This window comes from Gigantopelta aegis, chromosome 13, assembly GCF_016097555.1.
Source record: "Gigantopelta aegis isolate Gae_Host chromosome 13, Gae_host_genome, whole genome shotgun sequence".
In the NCBI taxonomy this organism is placed as follows: Eukaryota; Metazoa; Mollusca; class Gastropoda; order Neomphalida; family Peltospiridae; genus Gigantopelta; species Gigantopelta aegis.
The window spans coordinates 18,219,477-18,236,223 of record NC_054711.1 but is presented as its reverse complement, the minus strand read 5'-3'; the positions used below and the strand labels follow the sequence as shown (position 1 = coordinate 18,236,223).

Genomic DNA, 16,747 nt, shown 5'->3' with positions numbered 1-16,747 from the left:
CCAAGTGTGGGACTCTCTTGGTAACAATACACTGAAACGGAAAGCACCAATGCATGTAGTACCTGCTTAATTACCATAGTAAACAGACATGTCATTAAGGTTAATAATACTTATACAATAAACAGAAGGTGCATGTAAATATTTTAGAATTTGTTCAAAATAAAATCCATTCTGTACAAATAAAAACAATAAAGGAATACTAACATGTCTTACCAGTATTTATTATAAATCACCCAAGATTGGTACTTTATCTGCTGTTAGGTGAGGAATTGTTTTAATATATATTATGGTAAGTTGGGTTATTTTAATTGAGGGGTGGGGTGGAGGAAGACTAATGGACAAGTTAAAGTGTGTTTTGTTTAAAGACACCACTAGAGCACATTGAAGTATTAATCATCAGCTATTGGATGTCAAACATTTTGTACTTTTGACATGTATAGTCTAGAGTGCAAACCCGCTACATTGGCCTATTAGTAGCCAGTCATCTTTTATATACACCACCCAACAGACAGAATAGCACATACCACAGCATTTGATATGCTAGTCGTAATGCACTGGCTTAAATCGAATCAAACCGAGAAAAATCACAATTCTTTTTTCTTCTTTTTTTCTCTCCTCTTGTTTTTTGCTTCAAAAATATTCAGGATCCCTACATAAAATTTGCCTAATTTATAACTTTCCAGAGAATACTATTTTATCCCCTAAAGCTCACAACCATATAGGTTACTCCCTCACTCCACCCCCCCCCCCCCCCCCACACACACACAAGCACATACAGACACAAGCACATACACACACACACGCCTGCACACATGAAAAACCCCCACAAAACAAAACAAAAAAACAAAAACAAACCCAAACAAACAAACAAGCTAAGACTTCCAGACGTTCCAGCATGCTTGTTAATACTATCACTAACCCTAAACCTAACTTAAGCCTGGAATAACTTAATGCTGGAACGATCGGAAGTCTTGCCTGCAGTTTAACGACGGATTCTTAACGACAATATACACATAGAAGACTGATTAAATGAGTCAATAAATTCCATTACACTGGAGGGGAAGTGATTTTTAAACTCTTACCTTCGTAGAATTTATATATCAGTTGTATTTTGATGGATTTTGGCAAAATTTCACTTCCAATACTATGTGAGGGTTTCGTATGAAAACACTGATTTTACGTCAATCGTAGGCTCCGCATAGCTGTCATCGCTGTTAACACATGTCAGCAGAAGTATATAGTAATAATGGATTGAAATTAAAGTTGCGGGTACAGTTTACAAAAACACGTTGTATGTAGCTTGAGATTATATAATAAAGATAGTATTACCCTCGTTATCGTCAGTATCATATATTAGGAAACAACCCCCCCCCCCCCTCTCTCCCTCTCTCTCTCTCTCTCTCTCTCTCTCTCTCTCTCTCTCTCTCTCTCTCTCTCTCTCTCTCTCTCTCTCTCTCTCTCTCTCTCTCTGTGTCTCCGTCTTGTGTGTATTAAATGCCCTTGTCACCTGCTTCAGGCCAGCTACCGGAATCTTCAATCGTTATTTTTATTATTATTATTATTTTGTTTTCGTTTCCAGTCACCCCCAGAACAACATACCTTTCACCACCTACGATCGTGACAACAACAAAGATCCTCGCAACTGCGCCCTGCATCTTCAATCGTTACTTTTAATTTTTTTTTTTTTTTTTTCGTTTCCAGGGATCCCCAGGACAACATGCCTTTCAGCACCTACGACCATGCCGTTCGTGGCAACTGCGCCGTGAGTTTACTCGGCGGCTTCTGGTACAACATGTGTGGGACAGGCTTCCCAAACGGCGTCTACCACAAACAAGGGACGAAACCCTCTCACCGTAACGTTAGTATGACTTAACGATAAGTTTGTTTTGTCTGACGGGGGCGTGATGTAAGGTACTCTCCTGATAAGCATTCGGACTGCGAACAATACCCACCCCGTGAGCCCAATGGACAATTTCTCATCCGTGGGATATAAAACGTTCAGTTGCTAATAGTGGATAAATGTAGCGGGTAGACGATATATCAAAATTACCAAATCTCTGACATCAAATAGCCGGTGATTAATAAATCAATATACTCTAGTTGTGTGGTTAGAAAAACAAACTAGAGGACACTGAATGATTAATTAATTATCATATTCTGCCACTGGATGTCTAACATCTGCTAATTAATCATCATGGTCTGCCACTGGATGTCTAACATCTGCTAATTAATCGTCATATTCTGCCACTGGATGTCTAACATCTGCTAATTAATCGTCATATTCCGCCACTGGATGTCTAACATCTGCTAATTAATCGTCATATTCCGCCACTGGATGTCTAACATCTGCTAATTAATCGTCATATTCCGCCACTGGATGTCTAACATCTGCTAATTAATCGTCATATTCCGCCACTGGATGTCTAACATCTGCTAATTAATCGTCATATTCCGCCACTGGATGTCTAACATCTGCTAATTAATCGTCATATTCCGCCACTGGATGTCTAACATCTGCTAATTAATCGTCATATTCCGCCACTGGATGTCATACATCTGCTAATTAATCGTCATATTCCGCCACTGGATGTCTAACATCTGCTAATTAATCGTCATATTCCGCCACTGGATGTCTAACATCTGCTAATTAATCATCATATTCCGCCACTGGATGTCTAACAGCTGCTAATTAATCATCATATTCTGCCACTGGATGTCTAACAGCTGCTAATTCTAAGTCTGACGCGCTACAGTCTTTTATCGACACAAGGTATCTTTTATATGCACTTTACCTCAGACAGGTCAGCACATACCACGTCAGTTGGTACACAAGTAGTTGAAAACTGGTTGGGATGGGGAAAACATAATCAGATAATTGGTCAACCGAGAAGATTATATCGTTCAATGCGTTGGGGCGCAACAACTGATAAATACATTTTATTATTTTTCTCCAATAGAGGTTTTCTATTATGCTTTCTATGTAATGCATATCAAGTCTACAATGAAATAAGTAAAGTATATAGAGGACAAAATTAAAGAAAAAAAAACGAGTATGAAATTCAGAACATAACGCCATGAACTAATTAATGATAGTAGAATTTTTTTTTTTTTATGGGGGGGGGGGGGATAACATGGCGGTAATCGGTTTTTGCACCTGAACTACAGGGGCGTAGGCTGGGGGTTGGGGGTTGGGGGTGGCGGGTGGGGGCTCCGCTCAAGCAAATGGTCCGCTTTCAGAACTAAAAAATACAGATTTATACATATGGAGTTTCTGGTGGTGCAAAAACAAAATAGAAAAAGGTCCACTTGGTTCATATTCGACCGACCCCCCCCCCCCCCCCCCCCCGGTTCCAGATCACGCTACGCCCCTAAACTAATTACTATATCAGAGGATGTTCTTGAAAACGTACGTTACGTAACATACGTGTTTGCTAATCGAAGCATAATGTAAAAAATCTTGTTTCCTGCAGCCTGTTTTTAAATGTAACTTTTTTCGATTTTTACAATATATAACACGATGTGATGTTTGTTCAGCCATTACACATCGGCAAACCAATGGCGTAGGCAGGATTCTGTATTGGGGGGGGGGGGGGGGGGGGGGGCGCACCTGGCATCCAAGCAAACACTGATATCGAGTAGTGGGAACATGTTTAATGTTATTAATAAGCGAAAAGGTAAACATTTCACGGATTGGGGGGGGGGGGGGGGGGTAATTGCTACGGCAGTGCGGCAAACTTGCCCTTTTGTTAATTATTATACCATGATTTCTCAACTGCAAGCTTTTGGCTTATGACGTATTTTAATAGGTGATTAATGAAAAAACAAATACTGATGAGATTGATTAGCTGTCACATAACAAATGATAAAATATTATAATCCCCCGAGTAATAGCTTTGAATGTCCATTTGCTAGTTCGATGCAGTTTATTATCGAGAGCATTTAAAACCAATTATGTGGCGCTAACGTCAGAACAGAGAGTTGGCATATTGCTTAAAGGCGCTCTGTCACGGATGGGTGACCTAATTAATGACCTAACAAAATATTATCTGAAAATGTATACATTTGATTTGTCGCTAAAAGTACTTTATTTAACCACCTACATAATTACCATAATTCACTTATTACTGATATTTTGTAAAACTAAATGAATTATGTCAACGGTCCATAATTCGGAGAAAAATAACGGCTATTTGGAGAGCAGAGGTGTGGCGTATTATTTTGAGTCACGTGACGGGCATCCCAAGAATAACCGCAGTGTCAAAACGATTTACCAAGCTCGTGTAACGAGAACGCTTTACCGTCCTCTGCGACGTAGGGTAAATATAAAAAATAAATAACAATGAAAATAAGTTATTAGAAATTAATAAAAACATGTACTGAATGATACATTAATTTATTTTAGTAACAGAAGCATGTTAAACGTCGACAATCCGACTGGTTAGGCCTTTACATCTATAGGTAAATTTATCATTCGTCGTACGCAAAAAAACTCCAAACATCATAATCACAAACATCCTCATTTTCCACCTTGTCAAATATATTTTATGCAAAATATGCTATAACAGCTGACTTGGGATAGGAATTGTTACATTTTAAAAGACTACTCTGAACTAGACGGTGTTTATATACGATGTGACTATATATACGACGGCCGTGTATATAGCCCCCGCTAACGATGGCTGGCTATATTCACAGCAGAAATGTATATAGGCAATAAATCAGTATTTGATTGATCCATATTACCGAACCATCTGGAACAGGAGGAATACATACGAAGTACTGTACGAACAGTGCGTTTTCTGAACAGGGGAGACGGGGCGGGGGGGGGGGGGGGGGGGGGGGGGGGGGGGGGGGGGGGGGGGGGGGGGGTTATGAATCTACGAATAACGTAATATTGCCCCTAGTGTACTAACAAAGCAAAAAATAATAATAATAAATACATAAATAAATAAACATAAAAATTACAATATATCAGATGCTGAGGTAGATTATCTGAAAGAGAAACTAACTTCGGACAGTACACAAACTAACAACAGGGCTTGAACTTAATAATTTTTCTCTGATTGCAATGTTGAGGCTTCTTACGTAAATTTTTTAAAAAGGTAAATTTACCGCAAATAAATATAACTAAAAGGTTATTTTGCTGTATTTAGTCATACTTCAAAAGCCCAAATTTACAAGGGACACTAAAACTCAAAATACATATTTTTATACCAGTAACGTCGAGACCACTCCCGGGTCCCACTCTAAATTTATGTAATGTTTCTGTAACAAACGCCCCACCCACCCCACCGCGACGTGATTTTACCAACATTGTGATACATGCAATAATAATAATAATAATAATAACAATAACAACAATAATAACAATAACAACAACAATAATAGTGTATTATTATTATTAATTATTATTATTAGTGGTAGTAGTCTACTACTACCTGTTTGGAGGGGGTGGGGCGGTGTTTTATCGGGGGAGGGGGGTGTTTACAAAAATGCACGATTAACGTGCATGCACACACGCACAAACGGCAGGATGAACTTTGTCCCTGCACGTAGAACGATTCAACTGGGTTAAGTAATAATTAAGCCAACCCCGTTTTCGAACCAAGCACTATAGCGTTGTAACCGTCTAGACTCCCTCCCCAGCTAAATTCCATGCACACGCGCCTGATAATAACAATAACAATAACAACAACAACAACAATAGTGTATTATTATTAATTATTATTATTGTTATTATTAGTCTACTACTGCCTTTTTGGAGTGGATGGGGCGGTGTTTTATCGCGGGGGCGGGGGGGGGGGGGGGGGGGAGTCTATAAAAAATACACGATTAACGTGCATGCACACACGCACAAACGGCAGGCTGAACTTGTCCCTGCACCCTTAACTGGGTTAAGTAATAATTAAGCCAACCTTAATGCGACAGCAGGCCCCTATGCTATTTTGTTTTGTTGTTTGTTAGTTTTTTTTTTTTTTTTTTTTTTTTTTTTTTTTTTTTTATGCTGTACATTAAACCGAATGACCACTTTGCAAATCAGTCAAAATAATTTGCAAACGTTTAACATTTGTGACGCTGGAAAACATGTTATCCGTTTTCGAACCAATCACTATAGCGTTGTAACCGTCTAGACTCCATCCCCTGCTAAATTCCATGCGCACGCGCCTGATAATAATAATAATAATAATAATAATAATAAATTTTCCGACTGTTTATTATGTTATTTCAGCGTATTCGCAGTTATTTTCGTCATGAAATAATATATTTTTTAAAATTATTTTATTATATAGCCGGCCCTCATTGGCCAAGTCTCGGCGGTCGTTTATATAAAATTCTAAAATGTATTATACGGCTGTCGTATATACAGCCTCATCACTACAATTCTGTTTTACTGTATTTTTACGACTTTGCACAAGAAGACTTCCAAATTTTAAAAATGAATCGTGTCATGGAATTCCCTCGATCGTAGTTCAATTAAAATGTTTTGGATCATACAATAACTAGGTTTGTTATTCCAAATGAATGTAATTTCCATTTATAATCCATATTTAGAGAAATAGGGCGCCTTTAAGAGTCAGTAAGATAGCTTACCGCTTTGGTGTGGGTCGCAGTCAAATTAATTACAGCGTACTTATGGCGGAAAAAGAATATGAATGAATGTGTTGCACATATGCGTGCATAATGCAGTGGAAAACAATCGAAGATGAATGACTTTTTATACACCCGTCTGTGGTGGGTCATATTATGGTATGGCGTTGTCCGTCCGTCCGTCCGTCCAAACTTCTGTTTCTTAACGTTTTCTTGTCCGGACCATATTTTGCATACAGATGCATACGGGACCATCAAACCTCACATGTAGGAACAACTTGGGATGGCGGTCTGTCGCGTACTATTACTAGGTCACTGAGACCTACGTTTCACAGTCTATTGCCCATTGAAAGTGTATTACTTCTTGACGCCATATACTGTCGGTTTCCTAGTTAACGAGTCTACCGCTGCCAAATGCAGTGGTGCTGCCTGCCATAGTTGTCGTTTCTCCTAAAAGGTTATGGTAGGTTTTCAAAAGGGGCGGGGGGTCCTGACCCCTGGACCCCCCCCCCCCCCGTGGATCCGCTACTGTGATAGTGTAGTTTATTTATGATAAAACGGTCAAATAAAGAAGTTACTTGTTCAGCTATCTTTGTTTGTACGCGTAAAATAATGATTTATTTATTGAATGGATGGAAGAAAGACTCCATCATATGCGGTTGTGTGGGATACAAAAAGTACACCCTCGGTGGTGGAAATGTCGACCCTGGGACTCGGCAAACCTCGTCTCGGTTCGAAAATTATTAATACAGAAGTACATCAAACTTATCAAATTGATACTATTCCATGACGAATAACAATGCACCATTCAGGATATACCGAAACAGAGTCATAGCTGTGATTTATAATCACATTTATTAGCAACAACAATAACATTTTCAGGTGGGGTTTTGTGTGTGTTTTTTTCTCTACAGGTACACGGGGTAGAATGGTTCACGTGGAAACGTTCCAATTATTCCCTGAAGGAATTCGTGATGTCATTCAGACCAAAGGGATAAGCATAAAGAAGCAGTATAAAGAATTGCTGTCTCAAAGATTACTGTGTTGAAATAAAACCGTACTTTATGTATTTCTGTCTGGCTTTTGTTTTTGTTTTAAATGAATCAATTGTTGCATGCGTGTATATATGGTTAGTTGGATGGTAGCCCATATATACTGAACAAAATAAGAAACTTCCGCTAATTTTGCTTGAAGATAACTTGATGAAAACAAACCGGGGGAATAATTGTTATATATGCGTTTAAAGAGTGTTCCATGATGCATCGTTTGGTGCAAAAATCATGGCCATAGGTTAACAGAAACTGGGAGAAATTTTGACCAAGTGTGGTAGGGGTTAACAAAACCCTCACCCACTTAATAACGGGTATGACCACCTCTTGAATTGGCCACTGCAGTGCATCGCAGGCCCATAGAATTGACTAAGTGTTGATTTCTGCCTGTGGAATATTGTTCCATTCCTGAATGAGCGCTTGACGAAGTTCGTTGACGTTTGCGGGTGGCTTGGGACGACGCCTCAATCGTCTGTCCAGACTATCCCAGACATGCTCGATGGGGTTGAGATCAGGACTTTTAGCGGGCCAGTCATCAATGAAATCAATGTTATTTGTCCTAAGAAAATTTACAGTGTCTCTAGCTGTATGAGAGGTGGCATTATCATGCTGAAAAATCGAGATGTTGGCGTTGTTATGGAACAGAGGAATGACGTGATGAGCGAGAATGTCATCGCGGTAACGTTGAGCATTTAAATTGCCATCAATGACGACTAGTGGTGAACGATAACCATGGGCAATGGCTGCCCAGACCATGACACAACCCTCACCCCCGAAACGATCTCGTTCAAGAACACAACAGTCAGCATAGCGTTCATTTCTCCTACGGTAGACGCGCACCCTGCCATCACCACGTTGTAAAGAAAATCTGGATTCATCCGAAAAAAGAACGGTATTCCAGCGTCGCCGTATCCAACGAGTGTGTACACGTGCCCAGTTAAGACGATTTAGACGATGACGTTGCGTTAAAACGCATCCGACGTAAGGACGTCGTGCATGTAAACCGTTCTCCCGCAGATGATTACGAACAGTTTGCCCACTGACTCGGTTATTATGAAGCCCAGGTGTGTTAGCAGCAGTAGCAGTGGCAGTTTGGAATCGATTGCGCAAATGCGTGTTCATGATATAGCGGTCTTGACCACGCGTTGTAACTCGCGTACGTCCACGACGTGGCAAGTCGTTGGTGCTTCCTGTCGTCCGAAATTTTACGCGAAGATTTCGTATCGCTCGACTAGAACTCCCAACATGCCTTGCAACGTCTTCTGTCGACATGCCAGCATCAAGCATGCCAATCGCCCGTTCGCGTAAATTATTGAGTATTCTTGGCATACTAAAAATGCTACAATGTAAAAAACGTTAACTTTTTTACAAATTTTGAAGCGTTTTCGTTCACTTGACAACAATGTCAGTAAGACAAGTAAAACAAATTGACCGAATACTACACGGGACATGTCGAACCATGCATGCACGTGCAAATTGAATTTCACGTTGTCGACGATTAAAGGTAGGGTCAACTGCAACAAGAGCCTTATGTGTTGGAAAGATGCATACCCGGACCTCCAACACATACTGACACTTTAGCAAATGAAAAACGCGTAATTTTAGAGATAATAAAAAAACATGATTATTCCTCTAAGTCAGCCATTTTGTTTCGTTTTTGTGACGTCCGGTGGGATAACTTGGGGCGAAGTGACGTCAGCTCCTGACCATCTACTGTATGTCAGTGTAACACAAAAGCAGTAATCGAAGGCGCTTCTCTTTCAAACTTGTAAAAACAGAATAAATGACGTAATAATATAATAAACTATGAACTAAATATATTTCAATGCATTAACGGAACAAAATGGGGTTATAGTATTTTTCTCTGTTTAATTGAAAAATGTACACTATTAGCCTATTGATATGCTACGTTGGAGCAAAAACGACAACCCACGATACACCAAGTCGGCAAGTGATAATGTTCTTTTCTTTGGGACTACGTAATTGGCAGTTTTGTGGTTGTAGATGGAAAAGTCTACGTAATCAATAGTTTTACAGAACTATTTACAGCCACCATGTCCATTACAATTTTAGGGGCGACAGGTAATATTCCACAATACCGGTATGTATTTTGTGTCTAGACAGCCAGCGTCAATTAATTGGCTCGTTGGTTACGAATCAAATACACACCTGCCAATCAGAAATCACAGGTAGAAGCAACTAACAGCATAGACCAATTAACTATGTATCATTGTGTAGGTTAATATTTCGAGCTTTGAGATGGGAAAACATTGTTAATTGTTTCGACTGGTTGATGGATACGTTGTGCCATGGGACAATGGTATGTTTGTGTATTGCTATATGGATGGCCATGTTTGATTAATGGGAGTATTAATGGATGAAAAATATATAGCAATAGTGCTTATATATACGTTGGGCTTACTGGGAATGTGTATATTACAGAACATTGCAATGTATGACTATTTTATTATGCAAAAACCAGGTAGAGATGTTTTTTTTTCTAGTTCTAATGCTTTCCTGACGTGACTGTATTTAAAGTATTACGTAACACCAGTCTGTAAAGGGCCTCTTCCTACCTTGAAATATTAATAGGGCCTGGCTCACTGAGATGGTGAATGGATGCGCCCGTCCAATAAATAGTCGTCACTGGTAACGAAAACCGTTTAATTACATGGATATACGATTTCGTGGTGATGATCACGAGCAGGGCCCCAATGCAGTTTAATGGCATTATATATCGTTAATATGCATACCAGGTGTTTTATTAGGCAAAAAATTTTCAAAAGAATTTCTGGTTCATTCAAGTAACCATCTGGAACATGAATAATATACGAATTGTACGAACAGTGCGTTTTCTGAACAGGGGAGACGGGGCGGGGGAGGGGGGGGGGTGGGGGGGGAGGGGGGGGTGTGCTTATGAATCTACGAATAGCGTAATATTGCCCCTAGTGTACTAACAAAACAAAACAAAATAATAATAATAATAAATACATAAATAAATAAACATAAAAATTACAAATTATCATCTGCTGAGGTAGATTATCTGAAAGAGAAACTAACTTCGGACAGTACACAAACTAACAAGAGGGCTTGAACTTAATAATTTTTCTCTGATTGCAATGTTGAGGTTTCTTACGTAAAATTTTTAAAAAGGTAAATTTATCGCAAATAAATATAACTAAAAGGGTATTTTGCTGTATTTAGTCATACTTCAAAAGCCCAAATTTACAAGGGACAATAAAACTCAAAATACATATTTTTTTATACCAGTAACGCCGAGACCACTCCCGGGTCCCACTCTAAATTTATGTAATGTTTCTGTAACAAACGCCCCACCCACCCCACCGCGACGTGATTTTACCAACATTATGATACATGCAATAATAATAATAATAATAATAATAACAATAATAACAATAACAACAACAATAATAGTGTATTATTATTATTAATTATTATTATTAGTGGTAGTAGTCTACTACTACCTTTTTGGAGTGGGTGGGGTGGTGTTTTATCGGGGGTGGGGGGGGGGGGAGGTGTTTACACGATTAACGTGCATGCACACACGCACAAACGGCAGGCTGAACTTGTCCCTGCACGTAGAACTGGATTCAACTGGGTTAAGTAATAATTAAGCCGACCTTAATGCGACAGCAGGCCCCTATTCTATTTTGTTTTGTTGTTTGTTAGTTTTTTTGTTAGTTTTTTTTTTTTGTAGTTTTTTTTTTTTTTATGCTGTACATTAAACCGAATGACCACTTTGCAAATCAGTCAAAATAATTTGCAAACGTTTAACATTTGTGACGCTGGAAAACATGTTATTCGTTTTCGAACCAATCACTATAGCGTTGTAACCGTCTAGACTCCCTCCCCTGCTAAATTCCATGCGCACGCGCCTGATAATAATAATAATAATAATAATAATAATAATAATAAATGGTGAGTTCATGTTCCGACTGTTTATTATTTTATTTCAGCGTATTCGCAGTTATTTTCGTCATGAAATAATATATATTTTTAAATTATTTTATTATATAGCCGGCTCTCATTGGCCAAGTAACGGCGGTCGTTTATATAAAATTCTAAAATATATTATACGGTTGTCGTATATACAGCCTCATCACTATGATTCTGTGTTGCCGTATTTTTACGACTTTGCACAAGAAGACTTCCAAATTTTAAAAATGAATCGTGTCATGGAATTCCCTCGATCGTAGTGCAATTAAAATGTTTGGGATCATACAATAACTAGGTTTGTTATTCCAAATGAATGTAATTTCCATTTATAATCCATATTTATAGAAATAGGGCGCACTAAATCCGTGATTGAGCGCCTTTAAGAGTCAGGTAGCTTACCGCTTTGGTGTGGGTCGCAGTCAAATTAATTACAGTGTACTTATGGCGGAAAAGAATATGAATGAATGTGTTGCACATATGCGTGCAGAATGCAGTGGAAAACAATCATGTCATGCCATGTCATAGGGTTCAGAACAAGCTGTTGTAGCGCACGCGGGTCGTGGGCACAAGAGCCGGCCTTGGCCGACTTCTCCGTCCATGACAGGAAAGGTGGGGGAGGGGAGGGGAGAGGAGGGACCGCCTGCACTGGCAGGTGCAAGGGAGCACCAGCAGCCCGATCAAATCGGTAGCAGGCGGGTGGGGGTGGTGGTGGTGCTATGGAATTTGAATGGAGCAGTTAAATGCCAAAGAGAAAAGGATGCGCAATTTTGATTGAGGCAATTTGGCGCAATTTTTAACAGTCGGTCGAAAGGTAAATGGCCGAGCTAAACAATCGAAGATGAAGGACTTTTTATATACCCGTCTATGGTGGGTCATATTATGGTATGGCGTTGTCCGTCCGTCCGTCCAAACTTCTGTTTCTTAACGTTTTCTTGTCCGGACCATATTTTGCATACAGATGCATACGGGACCATCAAACCTCACATGTAGGAACAACTTGGGATGGCGGTCTGTCGCGTACTATTACTAGGTCACTGAGACCTACGTTTCACAGTCAAATGCCCATTGAAAGTGTATTACTTCTTGACGCCATATACTGTCGTTTTCCTAGTTAACGAGTCTACCGCTGCCAAATGCAGTGGTGCTGCCTGCCATAGTGTCGTTTCTCCTAAAAGGTTATGGTAGGTTTTCAAAAAGAGGGGAAGAAAGACTCCATCATATGCGGTTGTGTGGGATACAAAAAGTACACCCTCGGTGGTGGAAATGTCGACCCTGGGACTCGGCAAGCCTCGTCTCGGTTCAAAAATTATTAATACAGAAGTACATGAAACTTATCAAATTGATACTATTCCATGACGAATAACAATGCACCACTCAGGATATACCGAAACAGAGTCATAGCTGTGATTTATAATCACATTTATTAGCAACAACAATAACATTTTCAGGTGGGTTTTCTTGTGTGTTTTTTCTACAGGGACCCGGGGTAGAATGGTTCTCGTGGAAATATGACAAGTATTACCTGAAGGAATTCGTGATGTCATTCAGACCAAAGGGATCAGCATAAAGAAGAAGTATAAAGAATTACTGTCTCAAAGATTACTGTGTTGAAATAAAACCGTACTTTATGTATTTCTGTCTGGCTTTCGTTTTAAATGAATCAATTGTTGCATGCGTGTATATATGGTTAGTTGGATGGTAGCCCATATATATATACATTTGTACAGTTATGCTCGCGAACAAAACCGTACAAATGTTGGCCAAGCTCTCGAAAGGCAGAGTTTTCGGGCTAGTTGTGTGGATGGACGAATTATTGTACAAACGAATGGATGGATAGATGGGTGGATAGATGGATAGACAAATGGATGAAGTAGTGAATGGGTGGGTTCATGGATATATGGATGGATGGATGTTGGGATGAATAAATAGATGGATGGGAGTACGAATGCATAATGAATAAATGGATGAATTAACTGAAAAAGGGAGGGAAAAAAGCACAACAGTAACGAAAAATAGAAATATTGACTAACTAACTGGTTTCCTTAAAAAGGTGGAGCCGTTGCAGTTTTTCTAAAACACCAGTTTTTAAATGTTGCTAGAGCCCAAAATAATGGTCTTGTTACAATGACTTTGGTATCAGAAGAAAGGGAAATCTGTCTAGTTTAATGTGCAAAAAGCTGGAAGAAAAAATATAAAATACTTTGTGAGTTATGTAGAAAAAATATGAATTGAGTCAGGGGTGGAGTATGCAGGCGGAGGGGGTGGTAGTGGCGGATGGGATGGTAGTGGTTGTATACATTTACGACTACAGGCATTCTATGGGTGTCATTTTCATGAAGCCATGCAGCTCCAAGCCTTTGTCTTGAAATTTTAATGACGAATTTGCTCATTCTTACCATTGCTCAATGGTAAATGATTACTCGTGATGCATGATCATACATATGATATATCAGTTAGTGAAAGGTAATTAAAGTAACTGACTTCTGTTTGTTCTCAAGAAACCACAGTGTTCCAAATCCAATTTAGTTAGCTAGACAAGACATGTCATATGGTTATTTCACTGTCTTTCAGTTGGATGAAGTCCCGACAATGGTTGTCATGTTCTATACTCATTTAAAAGGTGGAAACACGTGCATGTACTAACCTTATTCACAAAGGGTGTTTGTTTTCTGTCCTGTACCGTTGGCTTCAGCTCGGTATATATTCCGATGTCTGCAGTGATCCGGTTTTTAATAGTAAAGAGGTGCTAGCTTCTTTTGAATGGTATAACTGTTTGTTTCTCCTGGATACAGCAAGGCTCCTCTTCTCTTTGGATCTCTCTCCTGGAACGTTTCGCTCCTCAGGATAACACCAGACTTCATCAAAATAACTTCAATCATCCTTACCTCTTTTCTATTTGTTTCAACGTTGAATTTTTCATATCTAATATGACGCCATCGATCTCCTTAAACTACCCATTAAATTAACCTGTGTGGCTTGGGCCCAACCTCTCCTTCCTCCCCTCTAGGGCTAAGATCTTATGATCTGTATATAAGTTATTTATTTTTGTTTCATTTTGAACTGCCTGCTTTAAAATTTCGTCAAATAATGTTTATATAAATTATTTAAATTAGGGTTGTATTATGGTAAAAATTTATTATTTATTTGTTTGGAATGTGTTTTGAAATTGAAATTATAATTATTTAAATCCCCTTCCCCCTTTTTTATTTAATATTCTTAATTGTCCATTGGTATTCTGTCCCGGACTGGCTATCCAGAGACTTGGCCTGTGACAGACATGCCTGAAACCTTAGTGGTACATGGGCATGCTCTCTCTCTCACTCACTCTCTCTCTCTCTCTCTCTCTCTCTCTCTCTCTCTCTCTCTCTCTCTCTCTCTCTCTCTCTCTCTCTCTCTCTCTCTCTCTCTCTCTCTCATAAAGAATCTGATATAATATCTCTCACTTTGATAATCCCTGCTGGAAGTTGTGTGTATGTTGACGTGGAACTACAGCAACAGCCGGACGGAGGAATGTTACTAAATTCATTTGATCATGAGCATATATATGTGTGTTTTTTAACTAAAGAGCCAAACAAAATGTTCCCCATGCTTTTTACTGAATCTTTGGGGTGTCATAAACACCAGTGGTTGAATTTCAAACAAAGAAACTGGGAAGTTGTGACAGGTGACAAAATTTGAAAAATGAGTTATACATATTATACAGTTGAAGTTTTTTGTGATCGCGTTACCACGTGTCTTACATATGATTTAGAATATAAAACTGTACCACGCTTATGTTGTTTTTCATGTACAGAAGTGTCCAATAAATAGATGACACTACATGAGTGACCATCAATTTAATATTTTGCTGATTTTCAGTGCAGTCAATGTCTGATAAAAGTGAACATTCGTCTCGGTCCTTTGATTCAACACATTTATGATACTACAGTTAAGTCGTTGGTATAACTTTCATCAGTTTAGAGCTATGCCAACATGTTGAAGATATCGGTTCACATTCCGGAAGAAGATATTGGTGTTTTTTGTTTCCTTAAGATGTATACAAATACATTGTTTGTGGACTGAGTTGTAGGTCTAGAAGGCCCCGCTAGTTTTCACCTCGTTCCTCCAAAGACCTCATTTCATCAATTCCTGAAACAGGTGACACATTTCATTCAGGCAATACTCAAAACACTGACGGGACACATTGTATGATAATGCCATCTTGTATTGGACGACTCTGGCGGCATTTCGCGTTTATAAGTACCAGACAATGATTGTGCAGCTAAGATGTTTTGGAATTCCAAAGAATGCCTTTGACGGTATATGAAAATACACAAAGTGTACAGTGGATAAACCATGTGTTTGGCGACATGATGGGTTCGTCCCTGCGCCCACCTGGCATGCTCTTCATCAGCCGCTAATAAATCTGGTGTACTCCGCAGCTTTAACTAATGAGTAGCAGGGACGTATAGTAGCAGATTCGTGTGTCTCTTGTCAGTTACAGAAGTAATCACTGAACACTCAATGGTCTGACTAAGCCCAGATACAAGTGATGCGAAATGGAAGGTGTCTGGTACAGATAACCACAAACGAAAAGCACATGTCTCGATTTGAGAGACAGAAGATATATCAGACCCGCAAGAAATAAGACGGAAATCAAAGGAGAGAAAGGCAAGGGGGCAGTGCGATAAAACAAAATACAAAAAACTCCAAAATGCAATAACAAAAATATAATAAAAAATGACTGAATCAATGAATGAAAACTTAAAAGCACACACAAATACATCGGCTATTGGGTGTCAAGCTAATGAATGAAGGAAATGTTTTATTTAATGACGCATCAACACATTATATTTACGGTTATATGGCGTCGGACAGATATTGAGGGAGAAAACCCGCTGTCGCCACTTCATAGGCTACTCGTTTTGATTAGCAGCAAGGGATCTTTTATATTCCCTATCCCATAGACAGGCTAGCACATACCACGGCCTTTGATATACCAATTATGGTGCACTGGCTGGAGCGAGAAATATCCAAATGGGCCCATCGATGAGGATAAATCCCACACCGACCCAAGCTAACATGAATGACAATCCCCCTCCAGGTTTTTTTTTTCGTAGCTTTTCCTCTTTCTTTCGAATTCACGCTTAGTCATTAGACGTACGCATTCGTTT

The 16,747-nt window shown here is 39.2% G+C and overlaps 1 protein-coding gene across 2 annotated transcripts in view; it reads left to right on the top strand.

Annotated features, from left to right (window-relative positions):
* The window catches only part of LOC121387801 (ficolin-1-A-like), a 45,986-nt gene extending 32,760 nt beyond the window's left edge, over positions 1-13,226 (top strand). For both annotated transcript variants that reach the window (XM_041519010.1, XM_041519009.1), the window contains 2 exons: positions 1,702-1,858; positions 13,072-13,226. In XM_041519010.1, coding sequence (XP_041374944.1) covers positions 1,702-1,858; positions 13,072-13,161 — 247 coding nt within the window. In that variant the 3' untranslated portion in view covers positions 13,162-13,226. The remainder of the gene's footprint in view (positions 1-1,701; positions 1,859-13,071) is intronic.
* The last annotated feature ends 3,521 nt before the right edge of the window (positions 13,227-16,747 follow it).